The 25721-nt window shown below is 48.2% G+C and overlaps 1 protein-coding gene across 1 annotated transcript; it reads right to left on the bottom strand.

Annotated features, from left to right (window-relative positions):
- On the bottom strand, nt 1–23237 carry LOC137664048 (ovochymase-1-like). The gene is given in 17 exon segments (XM_068401772.1): nt 1–8; nt 564–699; nt 701–721; nt 1551–1705; nt 1814–2009; nt 2681–2753; nt 3162–3342; nt 6196–6283; nt 7342–7471; nt 7680–7788; nt 8623–8837; nt 9398–9518; nt 11805–11990; nt 12965–13060; nt 14579–14751; nt 21937–22033; nt 23168–23237. Coding segments are annotated over 17 exon segments (2055 nt in total).
- Nucleotides 23238–25721: the final 2484 nt, after the last annotated feature.

Genomic DNA, 25721 nt, shown 5'->3' with positions numbered 1-25721 from the left:
TCATTTCTCTGCAAGACAGAGCCCCCAGTTTCAGAACAGGGGCCTCTGACTTTTGTAAAATACCCACCACTTTCATGTAATCAGTCCTTATTTGCTGGTATATGCTACTCTTTCTCTAGCACTTCCTCTGGCAACATTTATCCTGCAGACTTCTGAATGTGGTGCTAATTAGATCTAGATAGACACACAAGTTCAGTTTACAGTGCTGTCCCAAACTATTCTGCCCATTGCATGGAGCTGGTAGGCATTTTCACAAGCAGCTGCTTTTTACTGAGAAAAGTATCTGTCCAGAGATTACATTAAATTTGAGAGCCAGAAGTGTTAAATACAAGTCTTACGCTTCTGAAACTCCCATTCTAATTCCCAGTAAGCTTTCCTTAGGGGGAAGGCATGAGGAGAAGGAGGAAGTGAAGACCTTCTGCAGGAAGTCACCTGGATTTTTATTTTTTCTTCCTCTTAAGTTGCCTCAAAAGGTCTACCAAACAAAACCTCAATGCACTTGGGATATTTTATACAAAGGGGTTATATTCAGGACTTACCTCACATAGACAAAGAAAACTCACCTTTCATCGGCAGCCTTATCCAGTCCAGGAAAATCCTCAGCCTTGAATTGCCCCCTGGTTTCTTTGGGGTGGCACAGCCAACAGCCCAGCTGACAATGCTGTAAAGAGCAAACAGTCCACTTTCCTTGCTGCAAATCCAAGGGCCCACCAGAACCACCCTAGGCACCAAGAGAGAGGACTCACAGTTATCTCATTTGGCCTCCACACCACTGCAGCTAAGAAGAAAGCTTCTGCAGATCAGCTTTGCCCAAGGAAAAGCCTCCTGCAGGAACGGGGCTTGAGCCGCTGCTGCAGCTCAGCCCTGGCCTGGAATGAAGAGACTGATTTAAAGGCTTGACTTATCAGCATGGAGTGAAGACTGAGCATAGGCTGCAGACAAAATATGATTAAATAGTGCTCTTTAGTGTTACACATAATGTATTAGTCCACCATAAGATTGTGGTATTGAACAGAACCCACAGTTTAGCTTGACAATGCCTCAGTCAGAATTACTTTGCCTTTTGTTTACTCAGCTGTTCTTACCTGCTTGCCTCATGATTTCAGGGAGATTAGTGAGTTCTTAAACAATGGTCTGAATACAAGAGTTCTATCAATAGAAGTCATCCTAGCTTATCTTGACAAAAGAGTGCATGAAAAAGAGTTCCAAGCAAGCTACAATGGGAAGTGTTTCGCCGGGAAGAGAAATGGGACTCGGGAACTGCGAGGGAAAAACATCCTCTCCTCCACAGGTGTCATGAAAATTACAGTCCAGAGAAATATTACTAAACTCTGTGGTCCCATTTCCAAGTAGCACTGCACATTGCCTGTATCTCCCATAAGGATTGAGTCATCTATTGCTCTTATATGTACTGTCCATTCTGGGGACAGCAACTGTCACTTGCTATATGCTGTTCTCCCCTCTGTCCTCCCCAGTCCCTTCCCCTAGATGATCTACCTGCATCCATATGCAGGCACTTTCAAGAGCACTCACCTTTAGTTTTAGCTCACCTGACAGGAGTCCTGGCCTCCCACAGAAACAAAGCCAGCACAAAGCATCCTGTCTGTGATCCCTCCAAGGTGACTGAAGTAGTAATTTCTCTCACAGATTTCATTCTCAAGTACAGGCACTTGTGTCTGCTGCAACCGCCTAGCTCGGCTCCTGTCTGCTTGGGAAATAAATTCGAGGTTAGGTCTGGGCAGAAGAATAAAATACAAGATGGAAACGTAAGTTCTGCTCATAATAGGCAAACATGCAAAATCAGAACAGCCACCTTCTTCAGTGATCCCCCATCCAGAGGGAATGCAGAGGGAAGAGGAGGATAACGTCTCTGTGCTGTTGGACAGACACACTGGCCTCACAGCAGTGTTGCACTCCAGAAGGACGTCTAGTTGCATCAGGGCAATGTTGGAGTCATAGCTCAGCAAGTCAAAGTGGGGGTGCACCATGATGGTTTTCACTTGTCTCACCTGTGACCAGGGCAGAGAAGGAACAAGCTGCCCTCTAAGTGCGTCCTGAAAGCATACTTGTAAAGGAAGAGGGCAAAAATCCCACAAGCAAGGACCAAGCTCAAAATAAGTCACGAAAATAAACAAACAAGGTGCAAGGACTTTGAAGACAAATCCCCCACTTTATCCATTTTTCAGTTGAGAAGATTGCTGGGACGGATTATGTAGAACTCCTGAGCGTAGAGTGAAGGCTGACTGCTTCACTGTACAAACACAAGCCACTAAGGTTTTGCAGAAGACTAGTGTGAGTCACTTGTGCTTCTTTTCCACATATATTTCTTCCTCCACCCCATTAGGAAGAAAGAATCAGCAAGATTTTTATAGACAGATATATTGCTCAGCACCAAGAGAGTAAGATGCTGAGGACACTCAGTCATCTCTGTTAGATTTTAGGACTTTTTACTGCTAGTGATAAGAACCAGATATAAAACATACTTCTACAAACTGCAAGTTAGTTGAATGAGACCAGAGTTACTGGATTTCCTTTCTTATTCCTCAACCCGTGCTACATATTAGTCATTTTGTCTTACTGTCAACACTGTTTTATCTGTGCATATAGATCTGTTTTGAGAAGTATTGTAGGGGCAAATACACCTAAGTAAACATTTTTAATGGTACTGCTTGGTTTTTACCTGTTCTGTTGACTCTCTCAGGGCTCTGTCATGGTCTCCTACTGTCACAGTCCAGTGCAAGGGTTTATTGGATCTGTATAATGAAAGCAAACATATTGGAGCTACTTAAGAGTCAGCCATGCAGCTTCCTTATTCAGCAGTCATACATCTCTTCTGGCTCTTCTCTAATTAGTAACTTATTCCCAGGACTGCTGAGCAAGAGCTTCTCACCACAACCAATGTGTTGCATCAGTTCTGGCTTTGCTACAGCTCTGATAGCAGATAGTCTGATTACCTTTAATGGATCTTCTACAAGCAAGACCAAACTGTTGCCATCTCCAAAATCAGTGATCATGGAGGAAGCACAGAAGTTAGGTTTCGTAGAGGACATGAAGGTGTGAATATAATTTATAGCCCTCCAGCTGTTTGTGGAGGAGCAGGGGGAGTGCACATCATGGGGAGAGGAGCAGAGGTGGCCTGGGGATGTGCTGGTCACACTCACAGCTGCACACAGTGGGTGGCTGTCAGCAGCAACATAGGGCTGATGACAGCCACATTGCACTGGTAGTCTCCAAGGAGCTTCAGGGCAGCATGCCATGGCCAACAGTGAGGACAGTCCCCCTCAACCCCACTAACACGCTGAAACAGCCACTGGGGAGTAACTGGGGGAAGGCCACAGGTGTCTGCAAGAGAGCCGGAAAACTAGTCATATTTTCACAGGCAAGTTTCTTGTTTTCCTAGATAACCTCACACAGTGGATACAGCAATGCCAAGATGCAGGAGAGACCAAGTGTGTCTGCTCTGTCAGGAAGTGATGAGGGAAGGAAGAACAGATACATGAAAGCTTGAATCCTGAGGAGGTAGGCACTTCAGAGAGCAGATGAGGTTCTGGCACTGAAAGCAGGTCTCTCGCATCCTCTACCCTGTGCCCCCGCTCCCAATAGGAAGTGCATGCAACCAGAATGAAGAGAATGTACCACACATACAGAGAATGAGAGATGGGGCACCTGCCTGTCAAATTTTATCCATACAAGAAGTGCACAAAAGGGGATTGGAGGTCAGAAAGCATCTGCGTCACTACGTAATCCTCTGCTATGTTAGAGGAAAGCTCCTCAGGCCAGATCAACTGAGCAGAATTTAATTTCTACCTAAAGGTACATCCTTCAGAGGCAACATGGTGCAGTAGTTAATCCTGAATCATCTCTTCCTGTCCCCTCTGCAAGAGAGGAAATAAGAGTTAGCTCCAACTTGGGTCAATAGCTCTGCCTTGTCTCCTCAAAAAAAAAGTCCCCACTCTGGAAGGGAAAAATCATTCATCCCCTTAAGCTTCAGCTGGCACACATTCATGAAAGTAGAAAGCAGCAATAGCAGACTAGTCCCCAGGATCAAGACTCTCCTCTATAATGAGCTTTTCAAGGGGAATATCAGATGGACAGAATTAACAAGGCTGCTTGTTTCAGGTAACAGAAGTTAGTAATCTCATTTCTCAGTGAGGAAAAAAAAACCCAACTTGATTCATCTCCCTTATTCAGGGAAGGGAGCTCTGCCACAAGTAGCTATTCTGTTTTAAGGTTACCTTGACAGAATGCAGCAGGATTAGCCTAAAAGATATGCTCTGGTGTCTCAGAATAGCTGCAGATGATGCAGACATTGTTAGACACAGCAAGCATCTCTCTACTAACCTGAACGAACAAAAGTGAGTTGGGCTCTAAACCTTCTGAAGCTGTTCTCCCCATCTCTTTCGAAATGTATCAGCATGGTATTCCCTGGACTCAGCACTGGTTTGGGAGCTGAGAATCCGCAGATATTAGCTGTGGGAATGAACTAGAATCTGTATTTTTAAGATGAGAAATGTAATCCTGTAAGCACTTGTGGCTTTAGCTAATCTAGGTTTCCAAAAAAAACCCAAAACCCTGGATATTTGGTGACTTTCTGATTAAAACAAGAACTTTTGCAGAAGAGGCGCCTGCAAAGCCATGACAATCAGTGACATCAGTAAGCAACAGCAGCCAGAATTAATCTACGACAGTTATGCTACAGGTACACAAAAGTAATCCTAATTTTCTCATAGTGCAATTACAAATAATCTTCAACAGACATGTGAATGCTCTCCATTGCACAAAAAAACCCCCACACTTGAGAACTGTATTTGCCACCACTGAGCGGTGCAAACAAAATCTCTCTTGAATGGTCTACATGTACAGGTTGAGGATCTAGAGAACAGCTGTTAGACTTTTCTTCCTATTGAGAGCACACAGTTTGCATAGCATGTGGAGGTCCCATAATTGCAGCTGGATAGGAAGCTTGCATTTTATTCCAGAGGAGCTTTGCTGTAAGAATCTGAATTTCCGATGGCAAAGCTGTGCTGGAAAGCATTGAGTGAAACGCTCTGGGATGCTGAAAGCTCTCCCCTGAAAGATTCCAGATCCAAATTTGTCAGCCTTCTTCCCCCCACTTAAATACTCCTTTCCAATGGAAACCAGATTTCTTTTCAAGGGAACTGTAGCGTTAATACTTATTCAGCATTTGGTAAACACATGCAACTAAATTACCACCACAAAATAGATGGAGAAAACATAGAAGCGGTTTGCCAATGGCAAACCCAGGACAGTTCAAGCATCTTACCCAGCTTATTTGGTGTAAGGAAATGAGCACCAGCGCCTCATCGCTCTACTTTGTCTTTTAGTTCAAGCCTGTAAAGAGGTAGCCAGAATTCCATTCAAATATCTTCACTTCTGAGCACCAGATTGCTTTTCACTTTAAGAATAGATATCAAGATCTGTTAAAGTGAGTGTGGTGCCTGGAAGTTGTTTTTTAAAAAAAGTTGGGCTGTTACAACATACTTTCATTTGGTCCAAGCAGAGGCAACATCTGGAAATATAGATGTTTAAAACAGGAAAGTTAAGAACATTTATTTCACTAAAGTTAGATTTTTATATTGATAAAACTGAAGCAGATTTAAAGCGAGGAATTAAAAAAATATTTCCTTTTGAAAGTGTGGCAAAGTGATGCCTCAGGTTAATAATTTTTCATTAACTAAATTCCAACAGATTTGGTTCAATCATAAAGAATTCATATCCATTTCAGTGGAATTAGACACCCATTGACAACTGCTCTTTCGCTCTGCCTTACTTTGAACATTTCTCATCTGTAGTGACACTTAGAGCGAAGTTGCTCTTGCTTTCTCCTTTGATAGAGAGATGCAGAGCAGAGTTCTGATCCAGCAGCACACACTTGTGTGCTCTGCTGCAGAATATGGACCACAGTCCTATATCCAGCCCCACAACACCAGCTGGCTCTCCATAAGAAAGCATGGCCTTGGACCAGGATGTGGGATCTCCTGTGCCAATGGTGCACTTGGCCGCATCATGATGGGCAAGACAGATGGGCAAGCCTCAAGGCTACTGCATAAGCCCTTACGTTGCCCCTCCAGTGGTACTGAGTACCACATTACCAAGAGAGAGCGTATTTTGGTGATAAAACATGCCTGTTTCCACAGTGATTTCTGATTTATGTCTGAAACAATTAGTGCTCACCCAACTGGTTTTCTTCTTCTTCATCACCACAAACGGTAACTGCATCATAAATGCAGCCTGGGCTAAATTCCACAACAAAGTCTTCAAACTCCAGGTGTAAAGCAGACAAGCAAGAGAGAATCATCAAGACTGAAACACTTAGCCTTCTTAACCATGGGTGGTAGAAAAGCTATATTTCGGAAGAATTTGGGCTTCCCTTGGTGAGTGTGTCACATTTTGCATCAAAACAGTCTGTTGGCAATCTTGGCCTGACTGCTCCCTCCTGTGCGGGGCTACAGACAGGTCTGCAGAGGATGAAGCTGGCCTAAGCTTTGCCTTAAGGCATTTTAACTGCCATCTTTACTGCAACCCTCAATGCCTCATACTTCTGAACCGTCAGTGTCCCCCATGGAGCGCCCTTCTAAGACCTTTTCCTTCAAGCATGCAAAGTGGGTGATTTTTCATTTGTTTGTTTTATTTTTAATCCAGACGGCAAGTTCTCACACCAACAGAGCAGCGGCAACCCAAGCAACAGGTCTGCACACCCTCAAGCATCCCTAGGTTTAACATTGTGTTTCCACCCCTTTGCCAAGGCAGCAGGGGAGGAGAGATGTTGCTGCTTTGGACAATGTACACGGCAACATGACTCATCATGGGCTGGGATGAGCTCAGTGGGATGCTTGCTGCACGCAAGCAGCAACAGGCAATAAAAATAAAGAGAGATGCTGGTACCATGAGTGGGAACTATTATTAGACAGCCCATGCTCAATGAGCAGCAGATACCTTCGTATGGGGCTAAGGAGTAGCTTGGGGAGGGGGGGCGGAGGGACACACACTGCCTTGAGGAAAACAATGACTATATTATTTGCAATATGCTCTCTGCCTTCCCTTTACCCTCAAATCTGTGCTGGACTTCAAGATAAAGCTATCTTGACGTGAGATTGGTGCCTACAGACTTCAAGCACTTACAGCAGCCACAGTCCCTCCATACATGAGTTCGGAGGTGATATCTAATTGACAAAATATGCCCTGCAAAGAATCAGTGACCTGGAGACCTTACAATTTACTGCCTTGTGTGTCACAGATGTTTCTGGCAGGATTTTATTGAATCGCTCCCCAGAACAGTTCTTATAGCAGAGGTTTAAGTGCAGTTTCTCCTTTTATTACCTTTACGACATACTCTGCTGGAGCCTCAATGAGCCAGTGGCACTTCGTATTCCTGGGATACAAGCGAGGGTAATTAGCAGTATCAATCTTCCCCTCTTTCACTAACATTGCGACACTCCCACAGCCCAAACTTGCAATACGCAGATGAGAAAAGAGACAATTTAACAGATGGGGTTATATGGTACTTGTAATAAACCCACATCAACAACTTGATTTTTAAGGAACCCAGGCACACTAAGGATAGTTATTATTTTAAGGGGGTCAGAAAGGAGAGAAAAGGCATTTCTACACCGTCAGCAAGGTCACCTGCTTCAGAGTCCTTATGGAAGACCATGAACGTGAGCTCGAAGCCATGGCCAGCGTTGCTCCCATCAGAAATGAATATAACGGTGATGTGGTCTGACTCTGGCAGCAGAGGGGCTGGGAAGACATCCCCACAGGATGTACCTGAGGGAGATAATGAATTGGTGGTAAGGGTGGGCAGAACATATACTTGTTCAGGCAAATCTTGCAGTGGCTCATTAGGCTAGATCCCGTTGGGAAGGTCTCTTCTCACACCGAGTGGAGAGGCTATTCGGCTTTCATTACCTATGAAATATTTAGAGGTGGTACAGGGAAATTGAGGAGATGGGACTTCATCCAAAAGAACCAAATATTCCTATAGCATGAGTTGCATGGACTAAGGATTAATATTTTTATCAACACATCACCATTAGTACTAAGTTAGAGTGGAGAGGCAGACAGTGTTTGCAGGAAATGTTTATTCTCTGTCTGTCCAGTATTAAGCACACCTTACAGAGGGACAACAGGCCACATTTCTTTTAGTCTCATCTTTAGAGTTACTCAGCAATCTGCATGCTTGTTGCACCATATAACCAATTTTGAACCAAGGAGGAGCCAGCCTTTGAGCTGTGTCTCCAATGCATTTAATACTTGCTGGCTCTGCTAACACATTGGAAACTTGTCTGGATATGCACCAGCTAAGCCAGGATAAGTACTTGGTGTATTCTGCTAACTGGGGTCCATAGAAGTAAAACAATTGTATTTAGAGACAAAGCAGATGGGGAACAGCATTATGTATAGCTGAAAGACATCACAAATATGAATGTGTCCCTCAGTCCCACCTGCCCTGCTCTGTTCGGGTGGTCTCTCTAGCTCTTTAGATTCATAGTGAGAAATACAAAAGGCTTCTCAAAAGCCAGCTAGGTGTGCTGTTGTTCATGACAATGAGTGACAAGAAATCACACCCAGTAACCCGCCCTTCAATGCACCCAGACTTACTGATGAGCTCTCTTTCATTCAAATAGAGGGACACATAGTCACAGTCACATCCAACTTGGTACTTTACATCCAATTTTAAGTGTATCAAGATGATTTTGTCCTCCAGCACTGTTATATTCCAGGTGCACAGGCTAGAAGCAAGGCATGTATCTGCACAGCTGAGGCTAGCCCTCGTCAGTCCCACCATGGGCTGGGAGTCTCCAGCAACTGCTTTCCTGCAAGCACACACCAGAAGCTGAAAACTGATGTCACCAGCTCCACCTGGCAAATTTTATCATCTTCCCCCTCAGCATAAGCCATCTGGGGAGAGAGTTACCAATCGCAGAGGACTGCTATGAATTTGCTCAGCACTAGATGGGGACTGACGCTTCCTTACGGCAGCGATAGCTTTGTGCTGTGCGACTGACACACCACCAGCCCAGTCCACCTCATTCCCCTGCCTCTTGCAGGGGCTGAAAGCTTCTTTGTGTGAGCTGACATCGATACAGCCAGATGAAAGGATAAAGGGTACAACAGATCTCTAGCCAGCCGCAGCCATTTTGTGAGCGTGGCTCGTACAGAATCTGTATTACAAATAGACTTTGTGTCTTCCTGCCTTCCCCCGCAGCATTATCCAGCAAGCGTAGCTAAGGATTCACATTGCAGGGAACACACAGCTGCTGTTATTTGGACACTTGGGCCAGCGGTGGTCCGGGCTTCTGAGCCCTGGGAAGCACTTTGGTGGGTGCCCTGAGGAAAATTTAATGTTTGGCTACTACAGCCAAACCACAGTTACCTGTTGTCAGGGTAATTATCCTCCAAAGCCTGGGGGTACCGGATGCAGCCACTTTCTCCAAAGAGCAGGACGCCTTGGGAACTGCACTCCACCAGGACAGGGAGAGGGCTTGGCACGGTAGCTAGGGAGAGAAAAAAGAGTTGTATGGGATATTGCAGTACAGACACTATCGGTCAAGGCACGGGCTACAGCACTGTAGTTTTTCAAATACAAAGTGCTTGACATGCAGCTGAGAGAAGCCTCAGATGAAAACACACAATTTCTTTCCCAAAGTCCTACTTAAAAATCCGCAAACTTTCAGGACTTGTCCCACCAACACAGTGGGCTCGCATTCATCCAGCCTGCCAAGAGCTGATGTGGCTACTTCAAGCTTATTTTTAATGAAGCACCACTTTTATGTTGGCCTTCTTTTCACCTTCTACAGGCATTGCATCTATCTCGATAGCTCTGCTTTGCAAAGGGTAACGCATCCACTTTGTAGCCATGTGGCTTCTGCTCCTTGCAGTTACTGCTCCCAATCAAGAGGCACCTTCTTAGCTGCAGACAGTGCCCCTTTGAAAGGATAATAATTAAGGGTCCCTAGTAAAGCCATAATAGGTTGGGTATATAGTTAATATCAACACCTCAACTTTGATGGCTACGACAGAAATAACACCATCTCTTTAATAACTTGTGTGAGCCCTGTAATCATCTGTACAAAAAAAATACAAGTGGCTGGTGGGGAGTCGCTAGACCTGTGCCTACCTATAAAGGCACTTCTGACAAGCCACAAAAACTTCGGCACTTAATACAGTGCCCCTCTTCCCATACGCATTCAAAGTTGTATTTGATGAGGAGATGAGCCCCAATCAATCCTGCACACTGTTTCAGGAGCACAACAGCAGTTCAGATCTTGAGCTGGTGAGCGCTCAAAGCTTTGATTAGAGCAGGGCTGGTATGCAGCGCTTGAAGGACACCTTGCCGCCAAGCTGGGAGGGCTGCATTCAGCCAGAAAGAGGGCAGCTTGAGTGGCTTTCTGCTTTTCCTTCAGGGGATGCAGGGGTCAGACCTGCTATTGTAACAGGGTTTCTGGAGGAGGACTGATCTGTTTAAACCTTTCGTTTTGCTATCCCAAATTAAAAGATAATGTACCTCGCTGCTGATACGGCTGGAAATTAAACAGAACTGCTGTGGATGGAAGGGGAGGGAGGCAGCAATAGCAGGGCGATTTGGATCCTTATGGTGCTAAACAGACAGGAGAGGAACAAATCTCCCAGTACTCACACATACCTGGTTGTCATGTGCTGGGCAACGAAGTCCATGAATGCAGCCACCCAGGAGAAGATGCCTGGTGAGCCCCAGGCCATGGTGCTTCTCTTGAGGGTATCCCATCCTCTGTCACAACCCACCCCTCAAGACACCACAGTGGCCAGAGTCCAGGTGCCACTGGTCCTCAGGCAGACAAGGAGACCTCCAGAGTCACCCTGTCTAAACTCCATTGGGTAGGAAAAGTGCCATTTATTCCTGTGCCAGCAGCCCCAGCCTTTGACGGTGTTGCATGACAGGCCAGATTAACCGCAGAAGCCAACACAACCTTGCTTGCTTCTCCCCATTTGTGGGGGCCTGGCACCATCCCTGCTCATTCAGCTGTTCTTGTTTAATCTAAAATGCACGAGTCTAAGCTCTGTTGTTTCGCTCCCCAGATCGGACTTACAGTTTGGCAGCCTGCCCTTCCCTGTACACAAATCCCCTTTTTCCATGAAGAATGTAAAAATTAAAGCCATTTCACCAACATCAGCTGCAGCACTGTTTTGAAAATGTTTGCAGAAGGTATGACAGAGGGCAGGGATCTTCTCAAGCTACTGCTTTGTTAAAAAAATATTCATGCAAGTACATGGCAAGGTGACTAGAGACAGCCTGGTCACCAGCCTTCCCTAGAGCCGGGAAAGACTGGTCCCACTCTCACTGTTAGGACCAGCAGAGAAGAGTTTGGCACTGAACAAACTCCTCTCTTGCAGCCCATTGCCCAGTGGGACTGCCTGAGTGAAGATATCGGAAAGCTTGAGTGTGTGTAAGTGGACATCGAGGGAGGGTGGGAACCGCCTTCTTTCCAGCCTCTTGGTAGCATTGCCCATGCCAGGATCCATTGCCCGTTGCCTGGAGGCCCACCACTGAAGGTCAGCCCTGGTTTCAGCAGATGTGGTGGCACTTGCATGCAGATCTTGCATGGTCCAGGCAAGGGGCAATCATGCTTCAGTCTCCTGCCTGCATCCATACTCCCACCCACAAAAGACTCCTCCTGCCTTCATTATCCTGAAGCTCCTTGTAAAGCCCTTGCTCAGCAAAGTGCTGACAGCGCTCTCAGTGCTGTTGCTTCACTTTCTCCCCAGGAGAGAAGAAGGTTTGTGGGTGGACAGGACAAGCCTACTGCCCAGCAGCAGCCAGAGCAGGCAAGCTGTTACCTTGCACGCATCCCTGCCACCGTCAGGAAAGCCAGTGCACAGCATGGAGCCCCGCACCGGTGGTAGGTTCATGCCCCTCAGCAGCACGCTGCAGGTCTGGCTGTCGATGAGGGGCAGCTCTACCTCCTGCAGGACAGGAGGTGGCACCTCAGCTGCTGCGGGAGCAACCAGGCCACGTCCAGCATCTGCAAGACAGCTCACCCCTCCGGCAAATGATAGCCAACAGCCCTGTCGCTTGGGAGCTGCATCCACCCCTTCCCCAACACCTCAGCAAGTGCGGCTGGGGGGTCCCGCACCAGCTACGTGCCTGGGGCAGTGATGTTTTGAAGCAGTTTGGGATCACCAAGTGGAGGCACCCAGCTAGGCAGGTAATGCATTGATCTGCCCCCAGACACCGCCTCAAAACAGGGCTGGAGCAGGTCATTCCCCTGCAGGTTGGACAGACCTTGCTTTCTTCTCACAAGCACCCTAGTACAGGGCTGGAGACTTTCAGGGGCCAGGACAAAGCCCCCAGCGAGCTGCTAATGTGAGAGACCAGCCCTGTCTGGGAGACAGCATGCTCTCTCCTGGGAGGGCTGCTGGGTAGTGGGAGACAGGCAAGTCTCCTCTGTATCCTTTACTGTGGATGAGCCCCAAACCGCTGGTGATGTAAAAATAAAAAGCAACATTCGCAGACATTCCCATCTCCTTCAAAATCTACCAAAACTCAAGGAAGTTCCTTTGAGGGAACAGTTTTCTGCTATCTAGAGGAGAGAGTATAAAAGAGTATACATGTTTATGTACAAGGGAACTATTTGTACTTTTGTAACACATTATAAGGACAGTTCTGCTTGTGAGAGGCTCCGATACGCACGTATTGATATGCACAGCAGCACTGCTAAGTGCAACCTTCCCTAATGTGCTCCAAGGTCCCATGCTGCAGGAGAATGCTGGTCTGCACATCCCTACAGGGGCTGGTCCTCTGACAAGCAGCGGAGACCTGATGAGCAAAGGGGTGCTTGAATTTTCCATCTGTCAGAGTCACCTTCTCTTGCATTTCTATTTCTGAAAGAAAGCAGCTTCTTTCCCTTATCCATTATCCTTTATTCCTGCAACTGTGATCAGAAGACCCTGCCATTTGACTCACCTTCAGACACCTTGCCCCAGCCACTAGCCACACAGAGTGTCCCAGCTTGGAAGTCTTCATCCCTGTGGGGAAGGCAGATGGGCTGAACCTCGTCCCCTGCAGAGGAAAGGGTGCACAAATGAGTGCATGAACCCCATGCTTCCAGGAGCATGTCTGATTTACAAGCACAAACAGCATTCTTCAAGTCATACCATTCCATTTCTCCCTTTCTCAAATGTTGCAGTCACATGTGGGTATTTATAAAATGAGAATACAAACGGAAGTTAGTCACATGTAATTGAATTTACAGATGGCAAATTCAGAGACAGAGATCAGGAAGATTGTTAGCTACCTTTGAATGTTAATTTAAGCAGAATGATACTTGGGAAGGGGACAAAAAAAGAGGGAGAAGAACATGGCAGAGACAAGGAGACCAGGTTGCCTCTGTATCAGTCTCGTGTAGCTTGGGAACAGGCCAGTGCTTGTGAGAAACTCTTTACGTCATTCTCCCCAAAGACCAGTGCTGACCAGATGAGAGGAGTTCTGCAGGACATGAAAAACTCAAAAGATTCAACTCAGTTCAATCCAGACTCATTGGTTAGGTTTACCTTGATATTGGGAGAAAAATGGATCACAGTTCTCCTTGGCTGCCTTCACAAGGCACTGGCAGTGCCCAGCCTTCCAAAGGGCTAAGTGGGGAGCCCTGTAGGTTCCTCAAGGGTTGTCCATACGGCTCAGATGCTGTCAAGCCCAGTTCATGCCTAGAGACGTACCTGTTCAGCCACAGAGTGCAGGCACACAGGCAGCCCTCAAGCAGCCTCCTCACACTGCCTGCCAGGATTTCTGGGCCCTGAAATGAACATTTCTTGGGTCTTATTCCCCTTATTCCTGCCATTATGGGCAAACCATAAGGCTATCGCCATCCGAGCCAGTGATTTGAGACACAACAGTGACAGAAGGTTATTTTACGTTGGCTGATCTGCCATCTGATGGTCACAGGCAGCCATGGCCAGTTGGCTATAACCCATCGTAGCTCTATATGATGCAGGGAATTGCCTTTGAAAAGCCTAGGAAGTTAAAGACTTGTGCCACTTCCCTAACCCAAACACCCTAAAATTACCTCTAGAGGCTTTGCCTTTGCCTGCAGCAGTACTTGGAGTGAGCAGGTTTCAATCTGGCCTGCTTCTCAGGGGGCAGGACCCTTGCAGCCCACTGCTAGCTAGTAGCCCAGGGCTACGGCCAAGAGGAAGCTGATGGCTTTCCAGCAGCTGGCTGAGATCTAGAGTTGGCATGATAGGGCTGAAGGAAACCATGCTGGGACAGCTTGTACGAGGGGAACACAAGGGCACACAGGAATCTGATGCACGAAGAAAGCACGGGCATAGCCAGCACACAGACCCTGACTGAGGGATAAACTTCTGGGACAATTAATCAAAGCTTAGGACAAGAATTAGCTCAATTGTGTTACTTTGATAAGAATTAAAGGCATAACTGAAGAGACATTTCTGTAGCATAGAGAGCATGGGAAGGGAAGGAAGAGGGGTGTTTTTTCTGGACCATCACGTCAGATGAGGACTTTGCCCACGTAAAGCACTCTCCCGCAGTGGTGACTCATCCCCTTGGGCTCCCGCTTACCAGAATGAGCTGGGGGCTGCAGGTGCAGCTGGGCCACATCGCAGTCCATGTAGCACAGCCGGTTGAAAACGGGGTGGATGATGACACGTGAGACAGGGATCCTCTGCTCCTGCCTGTCCACCCGCTGGAGGTGACGCTCCCCCGCTGTCACCACCAGGCTCTTCAGGAGTTTCCTGGTGGGAAAAAAACAGTGCCGGAGGTTCCCGGCAACGAATCAGGAGAGGAGGGGGCGTAGCCGGAGGCACCGCGGGCGATTTAAACGCGGTGAAACCAGAACAAACAGCTGACAGCGGCGGCAGCAGCGAAAAGCAGCGGCGGCAGCAGCGAAAAGCGGCGGCAGCGACTTGAGGTTAGTGCGGGGGCGAGGGCGACATCGGGCTTAACCGGGCGGTTTTTCGTACTCCGGGCCCCCCCTGAGCCCCCCGCGAGCATCAGCCCCGAGCTGCTTCCCTCTGACCCCGGACCCGGAGGTTCCCGGCAACGAATCAGGAGAGGAGGGGGCGTAGCCGGAGGCACCACCCCCTGTTACCGTTGATAAGATCCTCCTGGAGGGCAGGGACTAGTCCCTGGCCAGGCGGCAGAGGGTGAGGGAGACTCAGCAGTGCCTGGGTGAGTCAGCAGTGACTGGGTGTGTCCCAGGGCAGGAGAGGCTGCAGTTGTTTGCAACTCGTTGGGGAGGGCACTGACTCCCTCCCAGTGCACAAGGCGAGGAAGGTGCCAAGGAGCTGTGAACCAGGGGTGGCACCAACAGGTATTTCCCAGTTCAGTGAAAGAACAATGGTATCTACCCGGTGGAAGAAGACCAAAATGGATGTGGGAACCCAGACAGAGTTCCCACGGAAGGAGGCGATGGTGCAGGTTGCGGGCTGCAGGGAATGCTACAGCGTCTCTGTGGTGTCAGGGGGCTGTGTGCGCTGTGAGCAAGTAGATGATCTGCTTGGCCGAGCGGCACAGCTGCAAAACCAGGTTGAAAGGCTTCAAGCCGAAGTAGAAAGGCTTAGGAGCATTCGGGAGGCTGAAATGGAGATAGACTGGTGGAGCCAGGCTCTGCCCTCCCTGCAACAAAAATGGGAGCACCTGCCGGAGAGCTCCCAGGATCGAGGGACCACTGTACTCTGCCCCTCTCAGGTGGAAAACAGTAACCTAGAGGGGAGGAGTGAGTGGAGACAAGTCTATGGCCGTGGCAAAAGGCGAGTGCCCTCCTTGCCTAACTTGCCTCCACAGGTGCCTCTGAGCAATAGATATGAAGCCCTAGTGGAATACAGCCGGTCCAATGGGGATGTGGTGGAGAGGCAACCTATATCAGAGGTCCCACCACAGTCAGAAAAACCTGACGGGCGTATAGCTACCTCCTCCACAAGGAAGAAGAGAAGAGTTTTAGTGGTTGGAGACTCCTTCCTAGAGGGATCTGAGGGCCCAATATGCAGAGCTGACCCCCATCACAGGGAGGTCTGCAGCCTGCCTGGAGCCCAAATCAGGGATATCACCAGGCAACTCCCCAACCTGGTGAGGGCCACAGACTACTACCCCCTGCTGATCTTCCACACAGGTGGGGAAGAAGCTGCATCCCGTAGTCTGAGGGGGATGAAGAAAGACTACAAGGCCCTAGGACGGTTGGTGAAAGAGTCTGGGGCACAAGTTGTTTTCTCCTCCCTCCTTCCATTTTCAGGTGATGATGTGGGATGGAATAGTAGGATTCTCTCTATTAATGCCTGGCTACGAGACTGGTGCTACAGGCAGGGCTTTGGGTTCTTTGATAATGGCTGGTTTTATAAGACACCAGGTGTGACTGTAATACATGGGAAAGGTTTATGTCGTAGGGGCAAAAGGGTTCTGGGACAGGAATTAGCAGGGCTCATTCGGAGAGCTTTAAACTAGATTCGAAGGGGGATGGGGTGGTAGCTGGGCTTGCACCACTGGGGCAATGCTCTAGTGTTGAGGTAGACCAGGAAGCCCCCCATCCCCCTGGGGTGAAATCAGGGGGTGAATCTGGGATGAAATCGGTGTGCCCAGCTCGCTCCCTGAAATGCCTGTACACCAATGCACGCAGCATGGGGAATAAGCAGGAGGAGTTAGAAATCCGTGTTCGGTCGGGGGGCTATGATCTAGTGGCAATTACAGAGACTTGGTGGGACGCCTCGCATGACTGGAATGTGGTCATGGATGGCTATGTCCTGTTCAGGAAAGACAGGCCGCTAAGGAGAGGTGGTGGAGTTGCTCTTTATGTGAGTGAGCAGCTAGAATGTATTGAGTTCTGTCCAGAGGCAGATCAGGAGCGAGTTGAGAGTTTGTGGGTGCGAATTAAGGGGCAGGCTGGCAGGGGTGATACTGTTGTGGGTGTCTATTACAGGCCACCTGATCAGGATGAGGAGGGTGATGAGGCCTTCTACAGGCAGCTGAGAGCAGTCTCGCAATTACAGGGCCTGGTTGTTGTGGGGGATTTCAACTACCCTGATATTTGCTGGGAGGCCTACTCAGCCAGCCATCCCCAGTCCAGGAGGTTCCTCCAGTGCATTGATGATAACTTTCTGATGCAAATGGTGGATGAGCCAACTAGGAGAGGAGCGCTGCTGGATCTGATCCTCACTAACAAGGAGGGTCTGGTGGAAGAGGTGAAGGTTGAGGGCAGCCTTGGTTGTAGTGACCATGAGATGGTAGAGTTCAGGATCTCATGTGGCAGGAACAGAATAGCTAGCAGAATCGCAACCCTGAACTTCAGGAGGGCCAACTTTGGCCTTTTCAAGCAATTGCTAGGGGAAATCCCATGGGACAGGGTACTAGAAGGTAAGGGGGCCCAAGATAGTTGGTTAGCGTTCAAGGACTGCTTCTTCCGAGCTCAAGATCAGAGCATCCCAACAGGTAGGAAGTCAAGGAAGGGTACCAGGAGACCTGCATGGTTGAACAGGGAACTGCTGGGCAAACTCAAGTGGAAGAAGAAGGTGTACAGATCGTGGAAGGAGGGGCTGGCCACTTGGGAGGAATATAAGTCTGTTGTCAGAGGATGTAGGGAGGCAACTAGGAAAGCTAAGGCCTCCTTGGAATTAAACCTTGCAAGAGAGGTCAAGGACAACAGAAAGGGCTTCTTCAAATACATTGCAGGTAAAGCCAACACTAGAGGCAATGTAGGCCCACTGATGAATGAGGTGGGGGTCCTGGAGACAGAGGATAAAAAGAAGGCGGAGTTACTGAATGCCTTCTTTGCCTCTGTCTATACTGTTGGAAGCTGTCCTGAGGAGCCCTGGACCCCTGCGGCCTCAGAAGAAGTCAGGATAGAGGAGGAATCTGTCTTGGTTGATGAGGGCTGGGTCAGGGACCAATTAAGCAACCTGGATGTCCATAAATCCATGGGCCCTGATGGGATGCATCCGCGGGTGCTGAGGGAGCTGGCGGAAGTCATTGCTAGGCCACTCTCCATCATCTTTGCTAAGTCATGGGCAACAGGAGAGGTGCCTGAGGACTGGAGGAAAGCGAATGTCACTCCAGTCTTCAAAAAGGGCAGGAAGGAGGACCCGGGTAACTATAGACCGGTCAGCCTCACCTCCATCCCCGGAAAGGTGATGGAGCAACTTGTTCTTGGTGCTGTCTCTAGGCACATCAAGGATAGGGGGATCATTAGGGGCAGTCAACATGGCTTCACCAACGGGAAGTCTTGCTCAACCAACTTGATAGCCTTTTATGAGGATGTTACCCGGTGGATGGATGATGGTAAAGCTGTGGATGTGGTCTATCTCGATTTCAGTAAAGCGTTTGACACGGTCTCCCACAGCATCCTCGCAGCTAAACTGAGGAAGTGTGGTCTGGATGATCGGGTAGTGAGGTGGATTGTGAACTGGCTGAAGGAAAGAAGCCAGAGAGTAGTGGTCAGCGGGACAGAGTCCAGTTGGAGGTCTGTGTCTAGCGGAGTTCCGCAAGGGTCGGTTCTGGGACCAGTTCTATTCAATATATTCATTAATGACTTGGATGAGGGATTAGAGTGCGCTGTCAGCAAGTTCGCTGATGACACAAAACTGGGAGGAGTGGCTGAGATGCCGGAAGGCTGCGCAGCCATTCAGAGAGACCTGGACAGGCTGGAGAGTTGGGCGGGGAGAAATTTAATTAAATATAACAAGGGCAAGTGTAGAGTCCTGCATCTGGGCAAGAACAACCCCATGTACCAGTACAAGTTGGGGACACACCTGTTGGAGAGCAGCGTAGGGGAAAGGGACCTGGGGGTCCTAGTGGACAACAGGATGACCATGAGCCAGCAGTGTGCCCTTGTGGCCAAGAAGGCCAATGGCATGCTGGGGTGTATTAGAAGGGGTGTGGTCAGCAGGTCGAGAGAGGTTCTCCTCCCCCTCTACTCTGCCCTGGTGAGGCCGCATCTGGAATATTGTGTCCAGTTCTGGGCCCCTCAGTTCAAGAAGGACAGGGAACTGCTAGAGAGAGTCCAGCGCAGAGCCACGAAGATGATTAAGGGGGTGGAACATCTCCCTTATGAGGAGAGGCTGAGGGAGCTGGGTCTCTTTAGCTTAGAGAAGAGGAGACTGAGGGGTGACCTCATTAATGTTTATAAATATGTAAAGGGCAAGTGTCATGAGGATGGAGCCAGGCTCTTCTCAGTGACATCCCTTGACAGGACAAGGGGCAATGGGTGCAAGCTGGAGCACAGGAGGTTCCACTTAAATTTGAGGAAAAACTTCTTTACTGTAAGGGTGACTGAACACTGGAACAGGCTGCCCAGAGAGGTTGTGGAGTCTCCTTGTCTGGAGACATTCAAAACCCGCCTGGACGCGTTCCTGTGTGATATGGTCTAGGCAATCCTGCCCCGGCAGGGGGATTGGACTAGATGATCTTTCGAGGTCCCTTCCAATCCCTAACATTCTGTGATTCTGTGATTCTGTGATTCTGTGATTCTGTGATTCTGTGATTCTGTGATTCTGTGATTCTGTGATTCTGTGATTCTGTGATTCTGTGATGAAGGAAGGGGCTGCTGCCCCTCAGCAAACCCTGACACTGAGCCTGCAACCCTGCAATGTGCTCCTGCCCTGGGAACTGGGGCTGGCCTTCGGTAACAGGACTTTCAGCTGGGCTGTTTTTACATTAGCAGCAATGCAGAAGATTCCCAGACCTCCAGCTGGAAAAGCTGGACTTATTTTTAAATGGGGAATTAGGTTTCTTGTTTCATCTGCTATCCATCAAGCTGCTGTTCATACCTGGGCAGCACCGTGCTGCAAGGAGGCCAGGGGAGGTGCCAGCAGATTTCATCGCATCCAGCTTGGTACAGGGAGAAGGACAGTTTATCTTTTGCCTTGGGACTCACAGAACCCCTGTGCTGTTTTTGGCCTTGAAACATCAAGCTCAGCCCTTGTTATTTGCAGTCTGGGATCCTAAAATGCACATGAGAAGCCTTAAAAGCAATGGGGACTGTTTGCCAAGTCATTTTGGCCCTGTAAATCCTCATTTCTAATTTTGTTGTCAGTGCATTTAGGAGATGAGCACAGGCCTACATCTGAGACCTTTATGATGATTTTAGGCAGTTACATGTAGACAAGTATATGCCCATTATGGTTTTTCTGCATGTTTTATAAGCAATATAATGTCACAGTTAAACTTAGAGCAACCAGCTCCAGCAGAGTAAAAACACCTTTCAGTATTTCTTTTAGCAATTATGTAGATATCTACACTATCAGAGCAGAGTTACCCAATAAATAGATGGGCAGTAGATCCCATCTGTAGCAAACCAGATCTTTAGCAAAGGAGTTTACTCTCTTCTAGGGACCCATTGAGTGCTCTGGGGTGCACAGTGGGACAATTTTGCACTCAGTGGAGGCATGAACTGAGTTCATTGATCCTCCTGGTACTGGCCACTGCAAGAGATGCCCATAGGAGCTGCACAACTTGTTTGTGTTTCAGCATTTCCCATTACCAGCTCTCACAGCACAGGGCACAACACAGCAGTGATCTCATCTCAAGATCTTTGCAATTATGGCTGATTAAAGGTCTGCCTGAACTATTACTGAAGCAGGACAAAACCCAGACCTGAAGCAACTGCCTTTTCTCTCCAGACTATGTTCACTTGAGAGTCCAACAAACTCCAGTGCTCAGACAAGAGCTTTGAAGCCTATTTATCATTCATTTCTAGTAGTTTTATAGATTTTTGTTTTGTTTTGTTTTTTTTTAAACCCCTGCCCTCAGTCTCCTCTCTAACCTCCATGGAGTTGCACCCCTTCATAAAAGCCTGACTGCTGTGAATTACCATCACGCCATTTCACCCATGCAGCCATTGGAGGTGGCAAGTCTGGACAGCCTGGCTTGAAGGGGCTGGTAGGCACATATTTTATTACAGCTGCCTGACCTGAAGTGTAGCCCCGAGCATTTTGAATCAAGGTATGGGGAGGGGTTCAACCTCAGCCTTTGCTTCAATGCTTTCCAGTGAATTAATATTTCCCCCTCTCCCCTCCACTCAGGGAAACCCTTCCTCTCATTTTCTAATCACTTCCATCCATAAGTAACAGACCCGCTAATTGCAGTGCTCAGCTTTAATCCCAGGAGGCTGTTTACCGGAACAGGGAAGTTCCCACACTTCCCAGCAATGTCTGACACCGGGATTGCCTGGCAATGCAAACGCTGCAGTAATGGAAATACAGGAACAGCATTGGCAGCGTAACACTGGAGAGTAAAAGCACTGGCTAGTTTTGAATTCAATAGAGAAACAAGGAGGTGCCTCGTTATCAAGGTTAATCTTGCACATTGGAATTTTTATACCGTAGCAACTTTCTCATTATTCAACATCAGTCCTCAAAAATGATGCTCAAGTTGAGCAAGAAACAGATGTGAAGCTGACTAGTCTGTAATTACATTATAATGGATTATAAAAGGTCTGGCAAAGGGGCCACTTATATCATTGTCCCTGCCCATTAAGAGGTCTGTAGCATGACCTGTAAAGCTGGTCTCGCATTAAAATTGCAGAAGCCAATGTGACTATTAGGAGTAATGGGACAGTTGCCAGGGTTGCTTTTACCAGGGACCTGCAGTGCTTCTCCTTCTGCCTCAGAAATGCTTCTCTGGTCTTTGCGCTGAACAGGATATTTGAATTTGATTTGCAGTCTCTCTATGCGGGGGAGCCCTCTCCCCAGGCTTTGAGGAGGAACATGCAGAGACCCAGCAGGAGCAAGCAGAGTGCTGGGGTGTGCACGAGTTGCTTGAGGACCCACGGCAGATCTGACTGTGGCAGAGCACTGGCCCCAATCAGCCCCAGGTGGGGCATTTCCCTCTCTGACTGGGGACCACATACCTGGGCCCAGGAGCTCCCCATGTCCTAAGAGGAACTTCTGCTGCAAGAGGTGTCAAGAGTGAGTGAGGAGGTCAGGCTGACTTACTGCTCCAGGTTGACCATGCAGTAGGCAGTGGTAATAACCACATCTTCTCAGACCAGAATGCCACCACAGAAATGGAAATGGCCCATTTTGAGGGACACTTTCAAAGAGAGGGTCAAGTATGTTTTGAGGTTAGGCGACTCCTATTTCCTCCCAAAATGTGAAATAACAAAGATCAGCCCAGAAAACAACTTTTTCCTACCAGTATTAGTGTGTGGGATGCCCAGCTGCCTGGAGCCCAGAGGAGTCGTTTCCAAGCTGTGGCTGACCCTTGGCAGCCACCTTCAGCCCCAGTGGTGCATGAGAGGATTGAGACCCTGGAGCACCCCAAAACAGAGGGGGCTGGACAGACATCTCACTCCTTTTCCTTTCTTCCCTCAGCTGCCAGGGCTATATGCTAGCCAAGAGTCCAGAGGATCCATCTCCCTGATCCCAGCACCCTACCCTCTCCCTAAACCATCCCCTCCTTTGCCTTAGTGCCCTTCATGTTACTACCTGTGTACATTTTCAAGCTGCTGCATGTGCAAGGGCTGGGTTTTGGGGGAGAAGGAATTGGCAAATACTGTTTACCACAGGTGCTCATTCCTCCTCACTTTGGGAGGTGAGGTCAGCCCAGGAAGCTGGGCCAGAAGGATTTTTAGTTCAACTTCCACTCCTGAGTGAGCAGCATTCAATGACTTGAGGATGAAAGAGAGATGGCACCTGCCTCACCCTCTTCCCCAGGAGGAAGGCAGCACACTGCAACACTGACCTGCCAGGGCTCCACTCCAGGCACCTACTCTCTCCCTCCAGCTATTCAAGAGAGGAATCCCAGTGGCAGAGCATCCTTCAGGCTTTTCAGGTCAAAACTCCACACTTCAGGCCTACACAGAAGACAGAAACAACAGTGTTTTGCAATGAGACACCTCCCCTCCCTCCCCGCCGCCATGCTCAAATCATAGAATCATAGAATTGTTAAGGTTGGAAAAGACCTAAAAGATCATCAAGTCCAACCATCGACTCAATGTCACCATGCCCGCTAAACCATGTCCTGAAGCACCACATCTAGATGTTTTCTGAACACCTCCGGGGATGGTGACTCCACCACCTCCCTGGGCAGCCTGTTCCAATGCCTAATGACTCTTTCAGTGAAGAAATTCTTCCTAATATCCAGCCTCAACCTCCCCTGGCATAACTTGAGGCCATTTCCTCTCGTCCTATCGCTGGTTATCCGGGAGATATATCCCCACCTCACCATGACCTCCTATCAGGTAGTGGTAGAGGGCAATAAGGTCTCCCCTCAGTCTACTCTCCTGCAAGTCCATCACCTCCGGCTCTTCTGGCAGGTAGGGATTTTAATGGGACAAATCCCAGGTGTCACAGCTTTCCTGGCTCCAGCCTGAGCTCTAAGCTGAAGGCAATTATATGGAGACAAATGAAAATACACAGAAATTGCATTTCTTGATAAGAAGCTGATGTGTGCAAAGCTGAGGTCTTCTGTGAGGTACTTTCATGATATGTATGCACAGTCATAAAAAGCAAATTTAGATATCATCCAGTAGCCTAATTATTTGTAATGAAATGCAACTGGGACTTACAAAATTAAGTAACAAGTGCAACAGGTTACAATGATGCCACCAGACTTTATTCAAATTTTATCGTTTCAAAGCTTCCATAAGCAAGTAAAGTCATCATGAAGGATCTTGTCTCTGAACTGAGCTGGCCTAGCACTTAGTCTTGGCTTTGACCTGAAATACATCGCAAGGAGTCAGAGCTTTCTCACATCACCTTTGGCACTGATTGTGCCTTAGAAATATGGACAATGAGCACAGGGAAAGTTTGACTTAGAGCGGGGTCCCGGCGGGGATGGCTGGCTCTGATTAAGTTTTAGGTGCTTCATTGAACTGTGCAGTTTGAGATAAATTTGTGGCAATCGCACTTATGTTCTCCAGGAAAACCTCCCTCAGCCCTTACCCAGCAGGGAGTGATGCACACACTGAGAGGCCTGCCAGACCACATGCTGGGTGGAGGAGGAAAGGGTGTGCTGCTCCCTCAGATCAGCTCCAAAACACGATCATCGCAGCAAAGATCACACAGAGGGGTGATCTCAAATACTTGGAACACAAAAAAAAGGAACTGATTGCAACTCCTCATACTGGAGGGCTGCTTCTCCAGGCTGGGTGGTTTCAGCAGAGGGTTTCATCAAGCTTCTGGCTTCTTTGCTAAGAGGACTCTTCCTCCACTCCCTTCAGCTGGTCCGTGTCTGCACCAGCTAAAAATCACTTTGTTAATCACTCCTGTACAATGTTTTTCTCGTGCCAGTAGGAGGGGTCCCCTGCCTCTCCCAAGCCAAGGCTGGGATGAGAATTCAGTTCCCAGCCACGCAAACATAAGCAAGATAATACTCATGATTTAGAGGAGGTACTCACACTGTGTTTGCCCTGGTGAGAGCCTGGAATAACCAGGCCAATTTTCCTTTCAGTGATTTTTACTTTCAGCTAAGTCTCGTCTAAGTAACTGCATTTTCTGAAACTGACTGCATGTTTTGCAGGCAGTGTCTGCTTCCAGGACTGATAACGCTCAAAGCCTGTAGTTATCGCTGAGGCACTGGTAGGGATGTTATGCAGAAAGGCTCTTGCTGTACTTAGTCTTAGAGAAACCAAGGTCACTGCTGAATTCCTCACTGCTTACGAGTGAAGAGCCAAAGGGGGGTCGCACCTGCAGGGGGGAGCGGACAGGGCAGGTGACCCAAAATTGACCAGCAAAGGTATTGCATCCCATACACGTCATTCTCAGTATAAAGCGGGGGGATCACGAGGGTCTTGTTCTCTTTCTGCTATGGCCGGTGTCCGAAGAGGACTCCGTCTGTTTTCCTGCTGCCCCCGATCCCGATCTGTGCATCCCTGAATCCAGCTCTCGACCGTCGCTGGGCCCAGCCTGGGCCTTCCCGGAGCCTGCCCTGCAGTGCCGGTGGTGACGTGGCCGACATCGGCAGAACTCGATCTTGGTTTTGTGTATATATATTTGTATATATTTGTATATATTTGATTATTTCTATTATTATTATTATACCCTTTTTCAGTATTATAGTTTATTAAAACTGTTTTAACTTTCCAACCCGTAAGTCTCTCTCCCTTTTCCCTTTCCCTTTCCCTTCAGGGGTGTGTGGGGGGAGGGTTAACAGAGAGCATCTGCCACAGGTTTAATAGCCGGCCCAGCTTTAAACCGTGACAGATTTATTTGCGCCCAACGTGGGGCTTGAGAGAAGCTCCGACAGGTTGCTCTGACAAGTCAAATCCCAGCTCCGGTGGGAGAAGACCCGGAGAGCTCAGCCGAGAGAGTATCAGATTTTTTCCTTTGAGATTTACGAGGGGTTGGAAATTAAAACAGGTAGCTAAGATGGTAATGTCATTTTTGAATGCTGTGTTATCTCGTCTCTTTATAGAGCTTTTTTCAGAGTTAAGTGTAATAATACCTTACTTGCCGTATGCGTTGTTTGTTAGTGTTTACATGTGGTTTAGCAGTGGGCGCTGGCCGAAATGTACCGTTTTGTATGGGTTTTTATACTGATTTATGTCGTGATAAACTGGGCAGTTATTATTCCGATCTCTTATCTCTATGATACAATGATGGGCAGCTTTAATTGCGAATTGATAGCTGCGCGCTCTGGGCGTCTTTTAGCTGATTCTGATAGTACCTTCTCCTTTTTTGCCAAGATGATTCCACTAGATTCTGAGAAATTTGAACGGGGCATGTTTTTATTTTCAGGTGTCCTGAATGTGTTTCTGGTGTGGTATACGATTAAATGT

Source organism: Nyctibius grandis, chromosome 5 (genome assembly GCF_013368605.1).
Source record: "Nyctibius grandis isolate bNycGra1 chromosome 5, bNycGra1.pri, whole genome shotgun sequence".
Lineage (NCBI taxonomy): Eukaryota > Metazoa > Chordata > Aves > Nyctibiiformes > Nyctibiidae > Nyctibius > Nyctibius grandis.
Note: the sequence above shows the minus strand (reverse complement) of the source record. Positions and strands in the feature narration are given on the sequence as shown.